The sequence below is a fragment of the Strix aluco genome, chromosome 10 (assembly GCF_031877795.1).
Source record: "Strix aluco isolate bStrAlu1 chromosome 10, bStrAlu1.hap1, whole genome shotgun sequence".
Classification (NCBI taxonomy): domain Eukaryota; kingdom Metazoa; phylum Chordata; class Aves; order Strigiformes; family Strigidae; genus Strix; species Strix aluco.
Window position 1 is genome coordinate 26,945,439 of NC_133940.1, and position 20,585 is coordinate 26,966,023.

General features: G+C 43.9%; 1 protein-coding gene across 2 annotated transcripts in view; it reads right to left on the reverse strand.

The window, feature by feature from the left end:
• Positions 1-5,345: 5,345 nt before the first annotated feature.
• The window catches only part of LOC141927762 (sodium/hydrogen exchanger 2-like), a 30,124-nt gene continuing 14,884 nt past the window's right edge, over positions 5,346-20,585 (reverse strand). For both annotated transcript variants that reach the window (XM_074835026.1, XM_074835025.1), the window contains 7 exons: positions 18,920-19,009; positions 16,851-16,921; positions 15,520-15,684; positions 14,723-14,837; positions 13,237-13,419; positions 8,820-8,886; positions 5,346-7,225 (listed from right to left, as the gene is read on the reverse strand). In XM_074835026.1, coding sequence (XP_074691127.1) covers positions 7,089-7,225; positions 8,820-8,886; positions 13,237-13,419; positions 14,723-14,837; positions 15,520-15,684; positions 16,851-16,921; positions 18,920-19,009 — 828 coding nt within the window. In that variant the 3' untranslated portion in view covers positions 5,346-7,088. The remainder of the gene's footprint in view (positions 7,226-8,819; positions 8,887-13,236; positions 13,420-14,722; positions 14,838-15,519; positions 15,685-16,850; positions 16,922-18,919; positions 19,010-20,585) is intronic.

Sequence of the window (20,585 nt, forward strand, 5' to 3'; positions counted from 1 at the left end):
CAATTGCATAAAATTAAAATGCAAAGTGGGCACTTGTGTATTTTTAAAAAAGGGATTAATGCACACTTCCACATCTATGTGTGTGCTTTTTAGTCAGCTGTATCTGGCATTGCTCTATGTATGCTAATGCATATTCGCAAGTGAGTGCTGTTTGCCATTTGGAAGGTGTCCTCAGCAATTCTCAGTCCCACTGGCAGAAAAACCCCTGCGTGGCTGAGCATTGCTGGTGCCCAGCCTTGGCTCCTCACGGGCTGCTATGTGCCCAACCAAACATTTTCCAAATTCTTGGGCCGTGGAATAGGAACTGAGTTTACAAGGTCAAAACATCTCTCCATGCAACGAGCTCTCCCTTCTCCCTGGCACACCCCAACACACATGCTCATCACCATTAGGATCTGAAAAATTCCTGGACATGATGGACAATGAGACCATTCCAGGGGCACTGGCAGGGACGGGGACAGGGCAGCTGCTCCAGCAGCACGGGGTGGGAGCACCCATGCTTGCAGGGGATGGCTAATGCCCACAATGGGGCTACAGCCCCCTTATGCCTCCTTCCATTCAGCTTGATTATTTTTTTTTAATTAGATATCAACGCCATTGCATCCAGCCAGCCCAGAAGGTGCTGGCTCCTCACACCAGAGGAGCAAAGTCCTTCAGCCCCGCTCAGCCAGAGTTCATCTAACCTCTGCACTCCCCTTGCTTCTCTATTTCTCTATTTTGCTTGGGGAGAAAAATAGATAAAATTAAAATTCTTATAATAGGAATGTTTTTTCGTAAGACTAATAGAAAAAAAATAGTTCTTTTACTCTTCAGAAAAAAACATCTTTATTAATTATAAGATTCGACCCATTCTGGTTTTGAATTGTAAATTAGTTTTTTTGGTTTTCTTTTGTGCAAGCATTTTGTTCATATAGATTTTATACAATGCAATAGACAGCCTTGTTAATAGACAGGACACACATATACTAGAAGAAAGGGGAAAAAAAAAAAAAAAGAAATGGCAAGAAAGCCACCAATAAATCATTCCAGCCCCCCTCTCCCTCTGCAGTTAGAAAGGGCTGGGGATTTTCTGATGAACTAATCAGAAAATGTGGTGTTTAAAAAACACATAATTTTTCAGGAAGGGCTGGGGTGAGCGAGTACCTCTGGAAAAATTTTAAGAAATGCATTTTTTAATTTTGAATGTTTCATTTCAACATTTTCAGAGAAAAAGTTCCATTCTGGAGGGCAGAACACCTTTTGATATCTATCAAAGAATGAATGCAATTATTAAATATGTAAATTGATGTAAAATGCTTAATTTTTTTTTTTAAATTATGATTGACTCATCCATATTTTTTCATCTTATCGTTTCCTGGGCTGCTTTATGATGTTGCCTTTGCACCTGAACTCTGTGTGGAAATGTTGCCCCTGTGGAAAATGTGTAGTGTTGAGGGTCGGACTGCAGACCTGGGGCCACACTATTAACATCCAACATCCAGCACTTGTTATTGGGGGGCCATAAAAAAGCACAGTGGGGGCATAAGGATGGACCAGTATCTGCCCAGCCCGAGCTCCACAACCCTTTGTGTGTTTGCAACATGTTGTAGGATAGGGGGGAGAAACAGGAATAAAAGTGCTTTTCCTATACATAAATACCGTAAAATAAATCCTGAAATCCATAGATTTTCGATTTCCCTACGATAACGGGATTTCACTCTCCATCTCTCAGTCTCACCAAGGGCTCAAGGAGCCCTGATTTTACTCTTCCAGAAGAGATGATCTTTAATTTAGAGAAGAAAATAAATGATCTGCCAGTCAGAAAGAGCAAGCCCTGGTACCAACACTCACCCCACTGGCCCCAGGTCCTGCCAATGCTCTGCCCAGTCCATCCCACCCCTCAGCACGGGGTCCAAGAGGCACCCCCAGAAGGTGATGCAGCTCCTGGTTGGCCCTTAGGACCACACTTATTTCCTCCTACAAAGCAAGTCTCTGCATGTCAAACCTTATTCCCAGGCGGTAGGCAGACCAGGAACTCCTCTGCCTGCCTCCCCAGCCTGAAGGTAGATGTTTGTGGGGGTAGCTGGGGAGGGGAACAATCATCCAAAACTAGTCTACAACCTCCTCTCATCACTAGCTGCTGCCTGAGTTAATAGAACACTCCTGGAGCGCTACAGCTACAGGCTTAGGACTCCCACCCTAAAAAAAAAAAAAAAAAACACAAAAAAAACCCAACCACCAAACCCAAAAAAGTAACATCCTGACCGATTTTCTCAGCGTATAGAAACTGGTGATGATGTTGGTTGTCCTTTGCAGCTTGTGTTGGGATCTCTGAGGTGCTACACCAAAGCTAGGCAGGTGTATTTACTGACCATCGTCACCATCCGTGCAAAAGTCAGACACAAACACCATTTAATTACCAAGGAAAACAACCCTCCCTTTCCTCCCTTACCTCTTCTGGTGCCAGTGGGGAGCTGCACTGGGGTCCTCTTACCCAGCGAGGTTGAACGAGGGTGCCACCACAGACAGCACTAGGACCCACCTGTAAGGAAAGGAAAGTCATATCCTGGGCATTTTATTGACCTTTATTTCATAATTGACCCTGATGACTTTTTTTTTTTACCCTTAAGCTTTTAAACTGAAATTGTGAACCTCCAGAATATACAGACTTGGGGCTAGTCAATTCAGATTTTTCACAGAATCAGTGCTTTACCTTTTGAATGATCAAAGACTCCATCAGCACAGTCTGAGTTATCGTTAACTTTTGTGTTTTGATCCATGCTCACAGAAAAATTGTATATTACGTAGACAGATCAACATATTTTCACTCTCTCATGCTGAAAGCAGAGAATTTCTTGCAATTTTACAAACAGATGTGATATCAGGGCTGCCTTCAGAGACTTCCCCGAGCCCCTTTGGAGAGCTGCATACCTTTCTGCCTTGGAGCTTACCCTGATGATCTGTCAGGTCCCGAAAGACGTTCCATGTAGTGTTTTCTTAGGTAGGTGGAATGAATCTCTCTCGTAGGTCTCTGCCTTTAATGTTGGCTCTGCAAACCTCAGGACAAGAAACCACTGAGGAGAGAAAAGCCATCAAGACCACAACAAGTGCTACCCAAATGGTACCAACTTTGCCTTGAAAATGCCACCAACATTCCTGGATGGTTTTGCAAAGAGCAACCCCCCAGTATGAACTGCACGGGAAGGGAGGGGAATAGATATCCATATTGACATTTGCCCCTTTAATTCCGCATTAAAATTATAATCACTGGTTCATCTCCATCACATGCTCCTTTTTCATCTCTCCCGTCTACATGTCTCTTGGAAGAAGCACTTAAGCCTGGATGTTGAAAGATTCTTAATGTTTCTTATGAGGTTGAATACCCCCCAGTGCTTGATGTCTGAAAAGAAAAAAGCTCAAATTTGCCTCACCTGCTTCTTAAGTGTTGCCAGTACTTTCCAGGATTAAGCCATTATGATCTCCTTAAGCAGTCATGAAATAAAATAAACAGAAGTGTGATTTTCTGGTTAAAATAAAAATTAAAAGAAGTCCACGTGCTGAACACACATACTTTCTGGAGTTGCAAGAGCAAGGAAGATTTATAGCCTGATTTTTAAATGCAGCTGCTTGATCTATGAGCCCGGACTCTTCTGATGTAGTTTTTGGGCTCTCACTTTGCCATTGAGCTACTCCCCATCATTAGCAACTTTTGGCTATTTTAACCTTAACTTTCAAAAGACTCCTGTAAACTTCCAGAGTAAGCACAGAGCAATAACTCTCTGAACTACTAAAGGAATCAAACTGATGCAATTTATTTTCACAGAACCATGCAATATTCAATGATACACTGAATCCATGTTTTTAACACTTTTTAAAGGACTAAAACCCTGGAAAGAATTAATTAGGCATGCTCTGAAGCCTGAGCATTTAACAGTTTTCCACTCAGTTGTAGAATTTTAAGACCACCAACACTGGATACTGGCAAAGATTATCAAAGGTATTCTGGGCTGAAATACATACTAGTCAGAGGGCTTGGCCACTAAGCAACTGGAAAATACTTCATGAAAGCTTTAGCTGTGCTATTATATTTTGTAAAGAAACTTTAAGAAAAAATCCATAGTATCTAGAAGGTTAAATTTGGGGCAGAGTGACTCACTGGGAAAGTATGTACTGCACAGAATATTGTCTTCTCTGCAGATCAAGCAAATTGTTAATACATCAGAGAGGTATTTATGGTCCCAGCACTACGAAGCAGGGTTGAAAGGGATTAAAGGGATGGGATCTGCACAGGATCCGGCCAGAGCATGTGTACAGGGACGCGGGGCCGGCTGGAGCAGCCTCTGCAGCCACGAGCCACCCAGCCCCACACCTGGAGCTGAGCAACATCTGTAATTGCTAGAAGCTGGGAGATCCTAGCATCAGAGTGTCTCTTGTTGTGCTAAAGTGAGTTGAAAATATACAATTTTGAAAAACGCATGCAAAATGTTTCTTTTTTTCCACATCAGACAAAATTTTAGTTCCGTTTCCTGGAAGTGTCCGGATTTTGTCAAGCATTTGTGTCGCCCACTACAGTATTACAAAGAAATCTACACATGCCAGAACAGCCACCATTTGATAAGGTCCTTGGTAGCCCATAACAATATTGCAGAGAAATCATTTTATATGATGGGAAACTCAAACAGAAAAAGATCATTACTTAACTACCCAATGCCGAGAAACATGATGGATGCTGTACAAGAAAAAGATGGTACAGGCACCCAGGTATTTCAGAAAAAGCAAGACAGTTCAGAAGCCAAAAGTAAGTAAGAATGAAAAAAAAAAAAAAGAAAAAAACACCAAGCAAGAATTGTCCAAGGGATTTACAAAGTTTCTAAAGCTTTTAAAAAAACTTGATTAAAAACTCTTCGGCAAGCAAGTTGATTTATTTTCCTTTTTGCTCTCCAGCTACAGAATAAAAAGGACCTATCTTTAGTAAAGCTTTCTACAGCTATTTATTGTGCAGAACTTAAAGAAAAATTTTAAACACTGTGGTCATTAAACTGCAGGTGAACAGCAGACATGTCAACCCCAGATAGCCGAGCACCTTCAGATTCAGTATTTTTTTCCCTCTAACTTGTATGCAATCGCTTGCGCCAACAAACAGCCCATTTTTCTCACTCGTTACAATCACTCGCCTGGCTCATGATCCTGCAATCGCTGACCAAGGGCTGCACGGGGCAGAGCTGAATGTGCCACTGTTCGAAGCGGATCTGCCAGACTCGCTGTGCCGGACCGATGACACCCGGAGAGACACCCCCGCGTGTCACCAGCTACCACTGATGTCACCGTGAGCGTGTTGCGGATGCAAGGAGGTAATAACTCTTAGATGATTGCATAACACCGCATATTTAATTGAAATAGAAACCCAGTATGTTACAACATACTCAAATGTGTTTAAAATTACATATTCAAAGATGGGCAGTTTTCTAAACAAAACAGACAAATCCATGACTCCCATGCAAGATGGATTAAACTAAGAAACAAACCAAAATTTGAATAAAGTAACTGAAGACGACAATGTACTTATACTAAAATCAGTAAGTACGTTTATATATACACACACACACAAAATACACATATAAGGCTAAAAGGTCCAATTTTAATTTGTAATGAGGTGAATTTCCAGGGATGGGGCAGTGAAGAGTGGCTTTCAAGTCAAAATGAACTACATCAACTTATGTCAGGACACCGTAAAGGAGTTTGTTGAAATGAAAATGAGACCCCCCCTACGTCATTGCAAAGCAAATACACACAATTTTGTGTCTTTAATTTAAAATGAAAGCGTCAGTGCACCAGGCAGTGGTCTCCTAATAGAGTATTTCTGCACACAGGAGATTGGCTCTGGAAGTCCAAAAATATCATGGAGGAGAGTATGTGAATTCCTACAGTTTCTTTTATTTTTATTTCAGAGCCACTTGTTCTGATTAAATACTCATGGATCCTCCAATGCAGAGGAAGGGGAAGAGAAAGAAAAATGTCAATGTTTGCAGTGCTAAAACTTACCCTATTGGGTTCAGCTAAGGACAAGAATTTGAAGGCTTAAACACTTACCTGAAGTTTCAAAGAAAATTACCCAGATGTGGAGGTAGCTGTCTTCCTCAGGTGCTATCCTTCAACTTTACCTGCATCTGCTCTGCACCTTTATTGGCAGAAGCACTCCACAGCAGCCAGGTTTTAGGGCCCTTTCCCTGGTGTGTCTTTTAAGGAGATGCATTCAAACCTTCTCTGCCCCTGCAGCTCTCGGCCATGGCAGCAGAAATCATCTGAGAGAGTCTTTGCAGACGTGCTGCAACCAACCAACCACAGCTCAAGGCTTGCCCATCTATTTACGGGCTGGCACACTCACCTCCTGGTATCACCACTGGATTTGGAGCTTCCCCATTTTATTTTTTGAGGTGAACCATTCCTTAAATGATTTTTTAAAAATCGTTAAGAATATATTTTCCCCTTTTAACACAGATGTAATAAATTCTCATTAAAACAACTGTGTCTAGGTGTGGGACAGTTCCTCTGGTAAGACACACCACCTTATTTAATGATACGATTTAACTTTGGACTTTACATGATTAATGTTCATAGTCAGGACCGATGAGTTCCTGAGGAGCAGAAGAGATCTTTCGCTGTTTCTGCTGTCTTTCCTGGTGGCATGCTCCATCACCTAATAAAACCTTGCTTGAGATTATAAAGTTTTTCCTAACATAGACTCTAAATGCTCCCTGCTGTTTAGTCTATCCCTGCTGACTAATGAGAAGATCTGATATCTCACCTTATTAAAACATCCTTTCTTGCAGCTGTAGACAGTTTCAGCAATTTTCCCAGACTGAACAGACTAATTTTTCCTAGACATTTCTTAGAAATTCTCTCTCACCCGTTACCTTGCATTGCTAGTGCTCAGCTGTGCATCTCTTCCCTTGGTTCCCGTTAAAAATCCAGCATTGTGCAATAACCATTTGCCCTGTCCATACTGTCCTTTTCCATATGCATCTTATTTACATTATCTACATGTATAGTAGCCATCCATGAAGCAGAGTCAGCCCCCCCATGGGAAGCCAGCAGCATCACTTGTGCTTTTACATCTCCAAAGTCAGCTCTTTCTCCACTTCTTTCTTCTCCCCCCAGGCTGTATCGCTGGGCTGTGACTGTGGGATGACACACACCGACTTCGACCGGTTCTCTTTCACTTCCTGAACCTTTTCCGCATTCCCCACTGCAGGAAGAGAAAAAACACCAACTCGTATGAGAAATGTTCTGTGTGGATCAACAGGAATGAAGAAATACCAGGAGCTACTGAGGTGGCCATTTGCTCACCGGGGATGAGCTATTCCACTGCAAGGATTGCTTTTCAATTATAAAACAGAAGACAAAGATCAGTGCTTCAATGGAAGAAAAAAAAAAAGACAATTTAAACCCTATTTTATACTTTGAAATATGTTACGTATCTGGATCAATATCATCATTCTACCTATATTCTACATACGTTCTACATCATATTCTGCAGCTCTTTATTTAGCAAGCTTTTAGTTATTTGCTTAAAGAAAATCACAATGGAAGAAAACATTAGAAATAGGACACAAAAAGGTTGAAAGGAAACTTTCTTGCTTCTTAAATATTTTTCCAGTGCATATGTAATAAAGAATATTCTGTATGCTAATGTTAGACCCAGCTCTTTAACCGCTCTCAGGCCATATTGGGAGGCAACATTATTTTTTTTGTAATTTTCAACAAATATTGAATCTTTTCAGTCATCACTTTTACAGACATGATTGTGCTGAAAGGTGCTGTGCCAAGTACTGTAAAAATTCAGTGCTCAGTTTCCCACTGAACATCTCATTGTGGTTCAGAGGCTAAAATTACTCTGTCTACAGTTTTGACTGGCTATACTGTGTGTGAGGCTTCATTGATACTAAGCTTTTTTTTTTTTTTTTTTAAGTGTGAAACCTAAGCTTTCAGTTATCTAAAAACTGAGCTTGGGCTTATGAAAACATGAGGTCTTGAGCCACTGATCTTTCTGTAACAGATATTCAAAACAGACATTGCTGCTAATGGGGCACTTGGAACGCATTTTAAAAATACTTAGCGAGCAAAAAAATAGATCTTAATTTTTGGAAAGCATTTGTGCACAAACTTCATGTTTTGAAGTATCATTCATTTTTACAAGGTTTTAGTTTATGCATTAGCGTCACCATAGGCTGAATGATCTGCAATTACTGCCAAACATCTTAGTGCTTGGTGGAATATGAAGAACAGTACCAGCTTTAAATGCTTGTCTGGCTGGACACAGGAGACGAAAAAATTCTGTGTAAATTCACGCACCCCCTTGCAGCAGACAGGTAATAAGGAGGTCAAACACCTGGATTGGGACCCAATTCTCACTGTTGTGCTTCCCAGCACCACTGCCTTTGCTGCCAGCAGTGCATCCCCACACATGAGGAATCCTGTCTTGTGCGGGGCTGAGATGGGGCACTGGGGCTGGGAAGCCTCTTGGCTCTGCTTGCTCACTCATGATGCTCATTTAAGGAGCCCCATTTTGTCCCCCAGGCTGAAGCGATGCCCCTGTCTGCCCCGCCTGCTGCTGCCCTGCCTGCACCACGCAGCCCAGGTCTTGCCGCTGCTGCCTGCAGCGAGGTAGGGAGGGCAGGCAGGCTTTGCCTTGGCTGTCTCCCAAATCCCAGCTCTGCAGCGGACATGCCATGGACCTCAGCACATCCTCCCTGTCACCTGCTGGGCCATCCCTGGGGATGGAAAGGACGAGGAGGGGAGGTGGGAAATCACTGCCGGCACCCACCAGCTCCCCAGCTTACCAGTGAGGGAGCGGCACAGCTTGGGCTGCGTGCTGGAGTCGCCCTGCGCCGAGGAGGAGTCATCTTTCTGTGATTAAGGAAGAAAAGTACTTTAATGCATTTATGAAGATTGCTAGCAAGTCTGTTAATGACACTCCTGCTTCATAAACAAGCCATTTGCGATCCCCAAGGACTCTGTTTCCATTTGTTTTACTTTTGCCAAGAAAAACAAAAAGAACTATTGCTAAAAATAGACCGAATAGATGGCAGGAAATATTTACAGATGCTGATTTGTTTCGAGTTGGTGGAAGAGGTCTGAGCACTCCAGGAGTGATTCGGCAGATTGGATGGGAAGGAGCAGCCCTGGAGCGGGGAGGACGGGGCAGGCGAGTGAGGCAAAGCCCATCCCCAGGACATGGACGTTTCTCACCTTGGCTGTTCCCCACCTTGGCTGCAGCCCAAGGAGGCAGGTAACGAGCTTGCACTAACGAGCTCCCTGTTCTTTCACTCCAATGCTAATCTCCACCCTTCAGGAAAAAAAAAAAAAAAAAAAAAAAAATCAGGTAGCATAATGCTGCCTGAATTGTTCAGTGCTTCTGTAAACTGGGAATAAGTCTCTTGCGCAGCTGTGATTTGGCACCTCAGTCCAGAAGCCCAGACTGCCAAAATAACTCTGGACACCTCCCAGCCTGGTTTTCTGTTTTGTTTCGGTTCGTTCTCCTCCCTCCCCTAACGAGGACCGATGCCCTCCATCCCTTGTTCACACTTTTATTGACCATTTTAATAACAATGCCTTCCCGGCTCCAGCAGCAGCGCCTGGCTCCCTGGAAAGCCATTCCCAGGGGCATTTAACGATTCTCAGAGCATGCTCCATGAAAGGGTTCCGACATAATTACCAAAGGCAGTATGTCATTTACGCACATGGCTTACAGGCAGCTCCAAATAAGCTCCTTCTGGGGGAGTGTACTCATGTTTTGGCAGAAGAAAAGAGGACGAAGTTGCCTGGCTACAGGTGCAAGGATTTTCTGGGTGCTCGGTGGTAAATAAAAGCCATCCTGGGTCTCAGAAACCGCCCTGCCAGCATACTCTGTGCTGGATCCTTGCCTAAAATAAGGCAAGTCCAAATCCGGACAGCGCTCAGAGCCAGCATGATGCACAGCTCCAGGAAGCAGAAGCCTTCAGCAGGAATTTTGTCCTTAGGCAGAGGAAGGCGAACTTTCTGCTGGAAATAGATAGTCTTGGAGTTAATCCTCTGGGCTACGATTCAGATCTGAAGTCACCTCGTAGTCTTGCCAAGGGTTTTCTGCCTGTTGTAAATCATTTAACCTGCACCGTTGGCTCGGGAGGGATGAGGATTGTTCTTTTCTTATTTCTCTTTGCCTTCCCTATTCACTCTTCACCCTCTCCTTGGCAGGGGCTTCTAACACAGCCTAAGAGTCACCTCGCACTCTTTTAAAAGCAAAGGTAGACACCTAAAGTGCAGCAGATCCCTAAGGCACCTAAAGCCACCCAGGTTAGAGAGAAGAGGTGATTCCTCCTGGCTGAAGCCTGGCGTTGGCCACGGACTGGTGCCTGTCCTGGTGAGGGCACTGGTTTCTCCACACTGACTGTGGAAGGAGATGGATTTTCCATCAGGTGAGATGAACTTCACTCTTGGCTCCTCCCCAGCCTGATGGAGCCACAGACCTGTAGAAAGATGCTCTTCCATACCTACCTTATTTTTGTGGTGACTGATACAGGGGGAGAAGACCAACCAGCACCTAATAAATTATGAGAGGAATCTAACCGAGCTACAACAGCTTCGTATTTTAATAGCAAAGGACTGACTTCACTAAAAAAAGAAAAATATATATGCAGACAGCCTGCGAGCAGAAAAAGCAGTGCTTCTACTGAACCTAAAGGGATTTTTTAATTATTCACTCAGCTCATAACATCTGACTGAATGTATGGCCAAAGCTTTTTTCAAAAAGACTGGCAACAGAAGACATGCAGGCGTTTCACCAGCACCAGAGGGTTTTCAGTGGCCCTTTGCTTGAAGTTTGTTTCACAGTTCCTTGATTTCCAGTTGGGTTTGCAAACACAGTTGTAATGCTTCCATCTCGTGGTGAAATGCAGAATAGAAAAATGAGTGGCATGAGAGCATCTCATTTTTTCTTGCTGACTCAAAACCTGGAAGGCCAAACTCTTCCCTTTGGGACTATGAAAGATGGAGTATCTGACAATTAGAAAAATCTCAAACACTAACTAGCTGTATTTTCCATTCATCTCTTTTTTAAACAGGAAAATGTCATTTGCTTGTCAACTTGGCACAAAACTAAAACTCAGTGCTTTATTTTTCCCCAAATTTAAAATTTTGAGCTGCTTTTAATGGGCTGAAACCTACTTTTTAGCACAGCATTCCTTCTTTCTGCTGACAAATTCTGCAATCTGTCCTCCTACAGCACGAAGTAACAGCATTCACCCACCCTCCCACCTTGTGTTAATATTCCAGGGCTCTTTTAGAACATTATCCCACCCCTTTTGGGTATCGCCTTATTTCTATTTGCAGTAAAATGAGGCAGCTATTCTAAAACATTAGCAGATAAGGTGCTGATCACACAAAACACGCCTGACTTTTCCTTTTGGGTGCAGAGGGACACTTCTTGGACCTAGAGTCACCCTTACAGATGTCACTGGAATCATCTCAGTATTTACATCTGCTTCGCTTAGACTAAAGGTAGCTGCTGTAAAGAGGTGTGATTAGAACTGATGACTCCTATGAGACAGCAGTATTCAGCATCAAACTGGCATTTTGCATAATCCATAGGAGCATTCGCCACCCCCGTAGGGCATCAGCCACCATCCATGAGTCAGTATAAAGACAGAGTGAATTCTACTGCTTTTGCAACTCCCCCCAAAATATTCTGTTCTCTGACAGGCCAGCTGTCAGCATTCAAAGTAACAGGAGAAACAGTCATCCCAAAGGTGCTAAATTTCCTACCAAATGCACCGCAGTATCTAATGGGAGCAACGGTGAAGGGGAAAGCAGGAGCACAAGGGTTAACAATCAAATGTCCTGAAAGTATGTAACGTCGTGCTCAAAATCAGCCCGAGTTTGATGTTGTTCTTTTGAAGTTTAATTATACCAAATGTTCTACAGGAACATGCCATGTTCTTGCCTATCTATTTTGAATTGTAAGTACCAATCAGCATGTAAATGATCAAATTAAATCTTTTAAGTTGTTTGCAAGAGCCGGAACACCTTTCTGTGAATGAAGGGCTGAGAAGCAGCGGCATTTGGTGTGTTACTGCCGTTCTCGGTGGGCTCTTCAATGACTGGCATTTGAACAAAGAAATCAGAGTGGAAGAAAGCCTGCGGCAGTCCCGAGTTCTTGTGCTGTCGTGGAAAATTACTATCTAAATAAAGAAAGATAAATTATTTCTTTTTAAAAGGTCATTCTGTTCTCCTTAGTGATGGAGTCTTGCTGCCCGGATTAGAGACCACAGTTTGCACTTGGACAGTGCTCTAGCTCAAGCCATCAAAACCTAAGATTCGGAGAAGTGGGTGAAATTTAGGGATGGCTCAGAAATTACTGCTGCTGACCTGGGGCTTAGGAGAAAAATACAGGGGCATATGTGTGTGTGTGTGTGTATAATTTCTTTTGCTCTAAACCAAGTGTTACAGAGGATGGGAGGAATTGAAAAGACCAAGCCTGCTCCTCGTGCACCATTCTTGGACCATTTCGTCTTTCCATGGGGAAATGTTGGCCCAGCTTCTCTCACTGATTTCCAAAGAAGTCAGCAAAAGTCTTCACCAGCCACAGACATTGTATTTACCTTGTTTCTTCTTTAATTCAGAACATGAACCAATGTGGAGCTGTGCCAGCAGTAAATTTGGACTCAGAGTGGTTCTCCCAAGAATCCAGTATGCAACACTTCCCTCTATTTTACTTTGTTCAAGTCTGCCCAGAACTGATTTTAAAACCAAAAAACTCACCTCCAGAATAAATAAGAAAGCTCACAATAATGCTTCTGTCCTTTCAAAAGGGTTGGGGGGAAAAAAAACACTGAACAGTTTCAAATATTTACAGTCCATCTGGACCGCTGACAATGGGTGAACCAAATTCCCGCCTTCGACAAAATCTCCCAGAAAAGAAAACATGGGAAAAGCAGCCCTCTGAATCTACAGACTGAAGCCCAATTAATAACATTTGCTCAGTAAATAACTTCCCTAACATGGACGGAAGCCTGTGTTCACAAAGCACTGAACAGTGCTGCACGCAAGATGGCTCATTTGTTTGTCAGGGGTTGGGTTGTAATTTTTTTTCTCAGTATTTCCTACTCACTGGAATGCAATTTAGGGTTGAGAGACACTTTTTTTAATTTAAGGCAACAGGATTTGTCTTTAAAACGAAACACCACCAGCAATAAACAGCACCATTCCTAGTGCTTGTTATACCTGCACAGGGACTGCAGCCCACGCGTGGTCTCTGCAGGTCCCTCCTACCTCCTTCCTGGGGCTGGCCGCGTCGCCTCCGCTCAGTTCCACCCGCAGGCTCTTGTGCCGGAGGATCAGGATCTCCTTGGCGTGCTCGGCGTGCTCAGTCTCCCCGGGAAGGGTGTGCCTGTTGTATGCCGGCCCCTGCACCAGAGAGACCGCTGCTGGAGGTGGGACCATCCCATCCCTCCTGCCCGCGTCTTCCAGGGTCCTTCACCCCCCCCGTAACCACCTGCCTAGTTCTGGGGGTAAACTGACCCACTCAAGTATGAGACGTGGGGATGGAGGGAAAGAGCCAAAGGAGGAAAGGTGGGACTCCAAACTCTGTTTCTTTGTGCAAAATTGCCCAAGCAAACACTGACAAGACTGAGATGCATCTCTGGGAGTCCAGGTGACACACAACCTAGTGCAACCACCCTGCTCGAGGTGCCTCCAGCCTCAGCGCCTCTGCCCAGCCCTCCAATATTCCACATCAGCCCCACCTTCCTATATAAATCATGCAGTCAACAGGAACCATACATCCTGCTTCCCAAGCCATAAACCAAAGTTAAACCTCCCACTAACATCAGCGGGAGTTGGGATAACTCTGTCCCTACAGGGGGTGAGGCTGGATTTAGGCAGGAAGAAGCACAAACAGGAGGTAGGCCTTCACCTACATCCCATTCACCATTTCTATAGGTTTCCTCCCAGCCTTATCTAGTTGAGTCTCTCGGCTCAGCAAGCGGACAGGAGGGGGTGGTTGATCCCTCTGTGCTGAGCTGCCCACACCAGCTGCATCCCCAGGGACTCAGTATTTCATGCATAATCCGTAAAACAAAGGCTTAGGTGGATTTTAAGGATAAGGCTCCATGTATCACCATGTGAACAGCAATTACAACGTGAAGTCCTAGGTGCTGTGTAAAACCTCAGACAGATTATTCATGAGTTATTCTGTAAACAGCAAGTGGTTTCTGTGCTATTTACCAGTTGTACCAGTTTCATGGCAAAACTGCCAAGCGGCTTTAAAACCTCTACAGATTAATTCTCACTCGCAGCTCACTGACTGTGCTCCCTTCTGTGGGAAAAAATGCAACATGAGGATAACCCCATCCCCGCTCTGCCCTGTAGGTAACCAGGAGCTGTTGCAATGCTGGATCTGCTAACCTGATGCCTGAAGATCCATGTGCTCCTCCTTTCTCCTTTCTGGTTCTGGGTACTGATGCCTAAAATACTTCATGAAATTATAGGCTGACTGGGTGAACCTTTCAAAAGCTGTCATGCTGCAAACAGAAATGTGCCACTGACTTGGAAACTGGATCTGGCTTCACACAGCCAACTATTCTCTGCTCACAAAGAGACATCATTAGTAATTATGTAAATATTCATAACATCTGCTCAGGCTGTTAGGATAACTGAGATAACTTTTGTTATTGGACATCTAAAATACAGATTGAGGGAAGAGTTATACCGTTCTCCTTATTCGGTACAGGTTCCTTGCCAATATTTCCTGTATATTTTCCAGGACATCCGGATTCAGAGTAACCTCCAATTTTTTATCTGTTATGACAGTCCTGTCGTTGTTGCTGCAAAGAAAACCAGAACGCCTTATTTTGGAAGATGCACAGCAGCACAACCAGTGCATCCCCAAAGCCCAGTGTTCCCAGAAGCCCTTTCGGATCCCACCACCAGCAGACATGGCCAACAGCTAATCCTTGCAGATGGAGCTCACTGCAGAAGGGGCATTTGGTATTTGCGTCAGAGCTGAGCCATCCATGCGCTCTCTGGGAGATAAAAGGGCTGTGGGGACCTGTGGCAGAGCAGAATCGCCTGTGAGAGATGAGATGGTCATTCCAACAAGCAAATATTTGACCCTGCGGTCTCAGCCAATGTTCATTCTCGCTGCCGGCTCCTTCACTACATGTAATGGTGCAGAACCATCAAAAAATGGTGCAAGAGCCTCCTCTTCGGAGCACCCTTTCTATGCAAGTCGGGGGGGGGGGGGGGATACAGGTGAGCCTCCACGTACAAGATCAGAAACTGTGTCCATCAATGCCAGTAGACTGCTCATCCACCCGATCATTTTCAACACCCACCTACTAATCTTTACATAGCGTTTACTTCACATTTTTCTAAGCTATGTTGCTCTTTCCCATGGGATAGCCCAGCAGGGAAGAGCAGAGAAGGCAGAGAAGTGTGCAAAAGCTTTTCGTTACTGTTCCCTCCGGTGGGAGGGTTGGGAGGAGTGACAGAACGGGGACAACTTACATCAAGGATGGGTGAGATGGGGCATGACCCAGCTGCCCTGCCTCCGCCAGCTCAATGGCATGTTTCCGCTCCAGCTTTTCATAGAGAAGCACGATACTTGATTTTGGCTGGTCGTATTCTCGAAGCAGGATCTTCTGCAGGTATTTGCTGTTGAAATACTCTAATCTGTTTGAGAACAAAACAAGACATGCTTAGCCTCCTCCCATGACCCCCCAGCACCTAAATGGATCTGAGCAAGCCAGCCAGTTCATAGTCCGCGATTGCCCCATATTCCATTATATCCCATTACCTTCTTTCCAGAAATCAGTGTCCCAGAGGTCAGTCCCTAATTATTTCTGCACTACAGTACATGAGCTAAGATATTAAAACTTTGCCAAACAAAACAAAAACTCCCCAAAGTGCCAGATTTATCACAAACTCCACTATAAATGCTACAAGTACATGCAGTAGCCCCAAGGGACGGAACAGATTTAAATGCTTCCAGGTTCCCTCCTGAGCCATTTCCTCTTGCTTTCTGCTCAAATGCAGCACAACCTTTGGGAAAGATCGAGCTGGTATCAAATACTGATGCTCAAGTCTGGCTGTTGTTTGCTGTACAGAAACCTGCTCGCAAGGAGCCTGGACACTCTGCAGCAGCAGCGATTCCCATACCCTCTAGTGGCACTTCAAGCACTGGCATTCGTAAGAAAATCCCTGCCAGCTGCGTTAATGAGTTCTTACCATCAAGTTAGCTGCATCTGTGTCTGCACAGCCAAGGAATTAAACCTGGTAGATTTCTATTAAGTATATTTTATGTTATTTGTATTTTTAAAATTAAAAAAATCTTCTATGTGCACAATCTACCAGAACTTAATGAAATTGGAGCACTTTGCTACAGAAATCTGTAGAGATTCTCTATAATTTGTCCGTCCTCAACAAGCAGACCCCCCTCCAAGTGCTGCAAACTCATCTTTGTACTGTTAATTGTGCACACGCTGGGTTGGAGTCCTCAGCTCCCACATGGGAGGAGGGCACGGGCAGCACCAGGCAGGCAGGGACAGGCTGAAGCCACACAAGGTGTGTGTTTTTCATTTCTTCTTTGGACAAGAAGGGACAAACACAATAGAAGAGGAGAAAGGAGTCGTCTTAGGGTGAAGTACATGTGACCTGCAAGCCGGGAGACCCCTGAGAACCTGGTCTCACCTTGGACAAGGAAAAGCTGCCCCACTGTCACCTGCCTTGTGCCGCAAGGATGAACAAGGCTCAGCTGCCCACAGTGGAAACTTAGGGAATAGAAACCAGACTCATTTTTTTCTACACGTGTACGTGGTTGTATTTTAGTAAATCCTTACTTGTCTTTCCAGTAATACTGTCCCCAGTGTCCAGATATATCTTCAATGCCAGCCAGCAAATGATCCAAGAACTAAACAGAAGAGAGGATTTTGCTATACACCAGTTGCATATGTGATGAACTCAGTTAGCAAACATCAAAAGCCAGCAGACAAAACGGGAGACACTTTCAGCTCAGTACACAGCAGCAGTAAACAAGAAGAGGGGCTGTCAGGCTAATTCCCCATCCAGGCATCCCCGTGTACCCCTCAGTTCTGGGGGGCAGAAGTGGTTTGGCTGCTTGCTCTCAGGTCGCTGAGGGACGTGGATCTGCTCTTTAAGATACATACAGGATGGCTGATGGCTTGCATGTCCTGCATATTGGGCCTTGATAAGCAGGAAATGCTCATATTGAGGTTTTTGAGGACAATTTGTCTCAGGAGATCAGTATCTTCAGGATATAGATGTAGATAAGGTACAAATGATGCTTTCACTTGAATAATAAATACTGCCTTCCCTCAGACACTTCCCACTAAATTAAATCATTGGCTATATCGTGCCTTATACAAAAACATTATTATTATTTAAAATTATATTAAAAATCCCAGACAGGTTGATTTTTCCACCTAGAAGTTAAATCTCTGTAATTTCCTAAATTCTTTTCCCTCCTACTGGCATCCCTAAACTGGGGGAGGGCTCTGCTCTACCATGAGTCAATGCCCCTCCACACTCAGGTATCGATACCTCTGGAGCTTCTTCCAGCTTGAATTTTTTAAAAAAATATTTTTTGTAGGGTCAGAGACGGAAGAATTTCAGAGCAATTCCCTCAGCCCTGAAGCCCGGTACAGGTTTAGAGTCCTCACATTGCTATCAGCAGCTGTATGGTCTGAACACCAGCAAATGACCCCACACACACACTGATCATCACTCTTGCCAGCAAGAACATCCTGACTATCAGGACAGAGAAATAAATTTGAGGAAGAAAGCTGCTTCTGCGTCCCTGATTTCCAACTATCTGTATTGTTACCTTCTCAACTTAATTGGTACATAGCCATTTTCAGCTCACATTTCCTAATAAACACATTTCCAGAGATGATTTACTATTCACACACTAACAAAAGAAGAAAGTATTCTCTGTTCACGATAGGAAAAGGCTCTTCAGCCTATTGAACTCTTCTGTTAACCTCAAACAAAGCCCTGTAATACAACCTAATTGTGAGAATGCCAAACAGTTTTTATAAACGTCCTTAGACCTAATGTCTTTATTTCTAGCTACCCGAAAAGAAGACAAAAATATTCCTGAAGGAGCCATACCCACAGAAATGTGGCGGGCATAAAGAATTAGATTCAGAAACATAATTTTACATTGGACGCAGATGCAGAGGCAAAGCCTCAGCTAGGTGTACAGAATACCCTGCATCCTCTCTGAAAAAATCCTCTGTAACTAGAAAGGCCAAAATTTGGATGGCGGGAGCGAGGTGAACTAAAGCCCACCTTTAGGTTAAGGTCTTGGAATCATCGGATGGTTTGGGTGGGAAGGGACCTTAAAGCCCATCTTGCCTCACCCGCCCTGCCCCAGGCAGGGACACCTTCCACTAGCCCAGATTGCTCAAAGCCCAACCTGGCCTTGAACCCTTCCAGGGAGGGGGCACTTCAGTGGTTTCCTCCAATCTAGTGCTAACCTTACTCTCCCTTTTCTAAATTTTTTTGCAAAAATATCCAAACTGGTGGTGGTGATGTGACTGGTGAATACATGGAAGATCCCAACCCTGAAAACAACCAAGTCTCATTTTCTTTCCTTCACTCCTTCCAGAGAAGCAGAAAAGTTGCAATTAGTTTAGAGCATAAACTTTAGGGTGAGTGATCACCCTTTTCTGTCACGTTTGTGCACCACCTAATGCAACACCAGCCTGACTGAGTTGGTGGCTGCTATTCCAATGCAAATAATAACTCATGGTTAGGAAGACTTCAAACCTGGAAAGGGACTGACCTGCAAAGGATTCAGGTAAAATTGTGGGGCTGTAGAAGCACACCACATTGGCGAAGCATATTTGGAAAGCTCTGACTATGTGTTGATGGATACATCACTTACCCGAATATGGATCTGCTCTCCCACTGTGGGAGCACTCTCTCTTTTCCTCTTGACAGCCAACAAGTCAACAAGAGGACGGATGGTCATTCCCTGCAGCATAACCACAAAGACAAAAATCAACCTTTCTTCGCATCAAATGTTCCTAGTGGTACCTGCGCTGGAACAAAAATCACCAGCGTGGGTATGAACCACATCTACCTTTGTTCCTTGTCAGAACAAGACCTGCTGTTTGAGCTAGGCCCCTCTCATCCACTTGGTTTTATTAGCAAGATAAAATCTGCGAAGCTTCAACATGCTAGAAATTCTGTTCTCCCACCTGTAGGCCAAACATTTTCTTCACTTGTGGTAGTAGCCTGTCAACAGGAGCTCACATGCAGGCTTTAGGATGGGGGTAGGCAAAGAGGGGAAATGCTTTGCTCTCCTCATCTGGCATCTCAAAGACCACAAAAAGTCAACCAATATTTTCAAGGTCAAGCCTGTGGCGTGCTCTTGGCTTGTAGCCTACCAGATGGAAAGGGGCTTGAAACATTCGAAGTTCAAATGCCTGAAATGATAATAGTCCTGGAGACTTCACAGCATGCAGCCTCTGCCACAATTTGTCTGCTAACTTTTTGAGTATTATATGTCATAGATCATTACTCGAATGATCTTTGATGGTCAGTTGGTGGCTAAGTTTACTAATCAAAGTATCTACCTGGTGGGAAAGGTCAAGGGAAGAGTTTTAATGTCCTTTAAGCCTCGTGAGAGAACTTCCAAAATGCTTTTGTGTTGCATTTCATAGTCTGGGTTTGGTATGAAATGACTTTTCTAGGACATGTTTACAGCAAAAATGATGGAGTAGTTGATGTTTATGACTTCTGAATGTCACGAATGCTGGCACAGAGGAGAGTTGAACACATTTTTAATTGCAGAAACAATTAATATGTCATTTTAATAGCTAATAGCAATAAAAAATGCATTGCTATTCAGAGTAAATAACATAAAACTCACTAATTTAGAAATAACAGATATTAAAAAATTAAGTAGAGACTACACAATTCAGTCTCTTGCCTTCACTGGATAATCAGCTCCATTTGTTTTCATCTTAAAGTGACATTTTGGAGTTGTGTGACCAGGAGTCCCAAATTTAGAAACATCTGGATTCCTTTGGTCCTTCCTGACCTTGGGAGCACTATGGGAATCCCAGGAGTCATTTCACAACACACCTGTAGGTCCCCTGTGATGTTCCTCCACCCACCAGGGATAAGTCATCTAAAGTGCAGGACCCGATGCTGACAGCTCTATCATGACTCACACAGAGTTTTTCTACCACCAGCAATTCAGTAGCTAATGGGTCAGTTAGGCAGCAAACAAACAAAAAAGCCTCTTCACAATTATTGTATTTATAACAATTTGATGGAAGAGGTCAGAGGCCAGTAGGCTCAGAGAGTGAACTTCAAATGGAGAACGTGGTATTTAATTTTTAAACCACACTGAAAGGCAGAACAATGAGGGCTTTTTGTGACATTCCAGAAAAGCCCACAGCTCCTTGGAGGACTTTCTGGTCTACGTGACATGTACCCAGGCCTGCTTGGAAGCACTGAGGACTTGACAATTGATCAGTCAACCTTCTCAAAATTATTAACCAGGCTTGTTGTGGGAAGAGTCTTATGCAACTGAGTTAGGC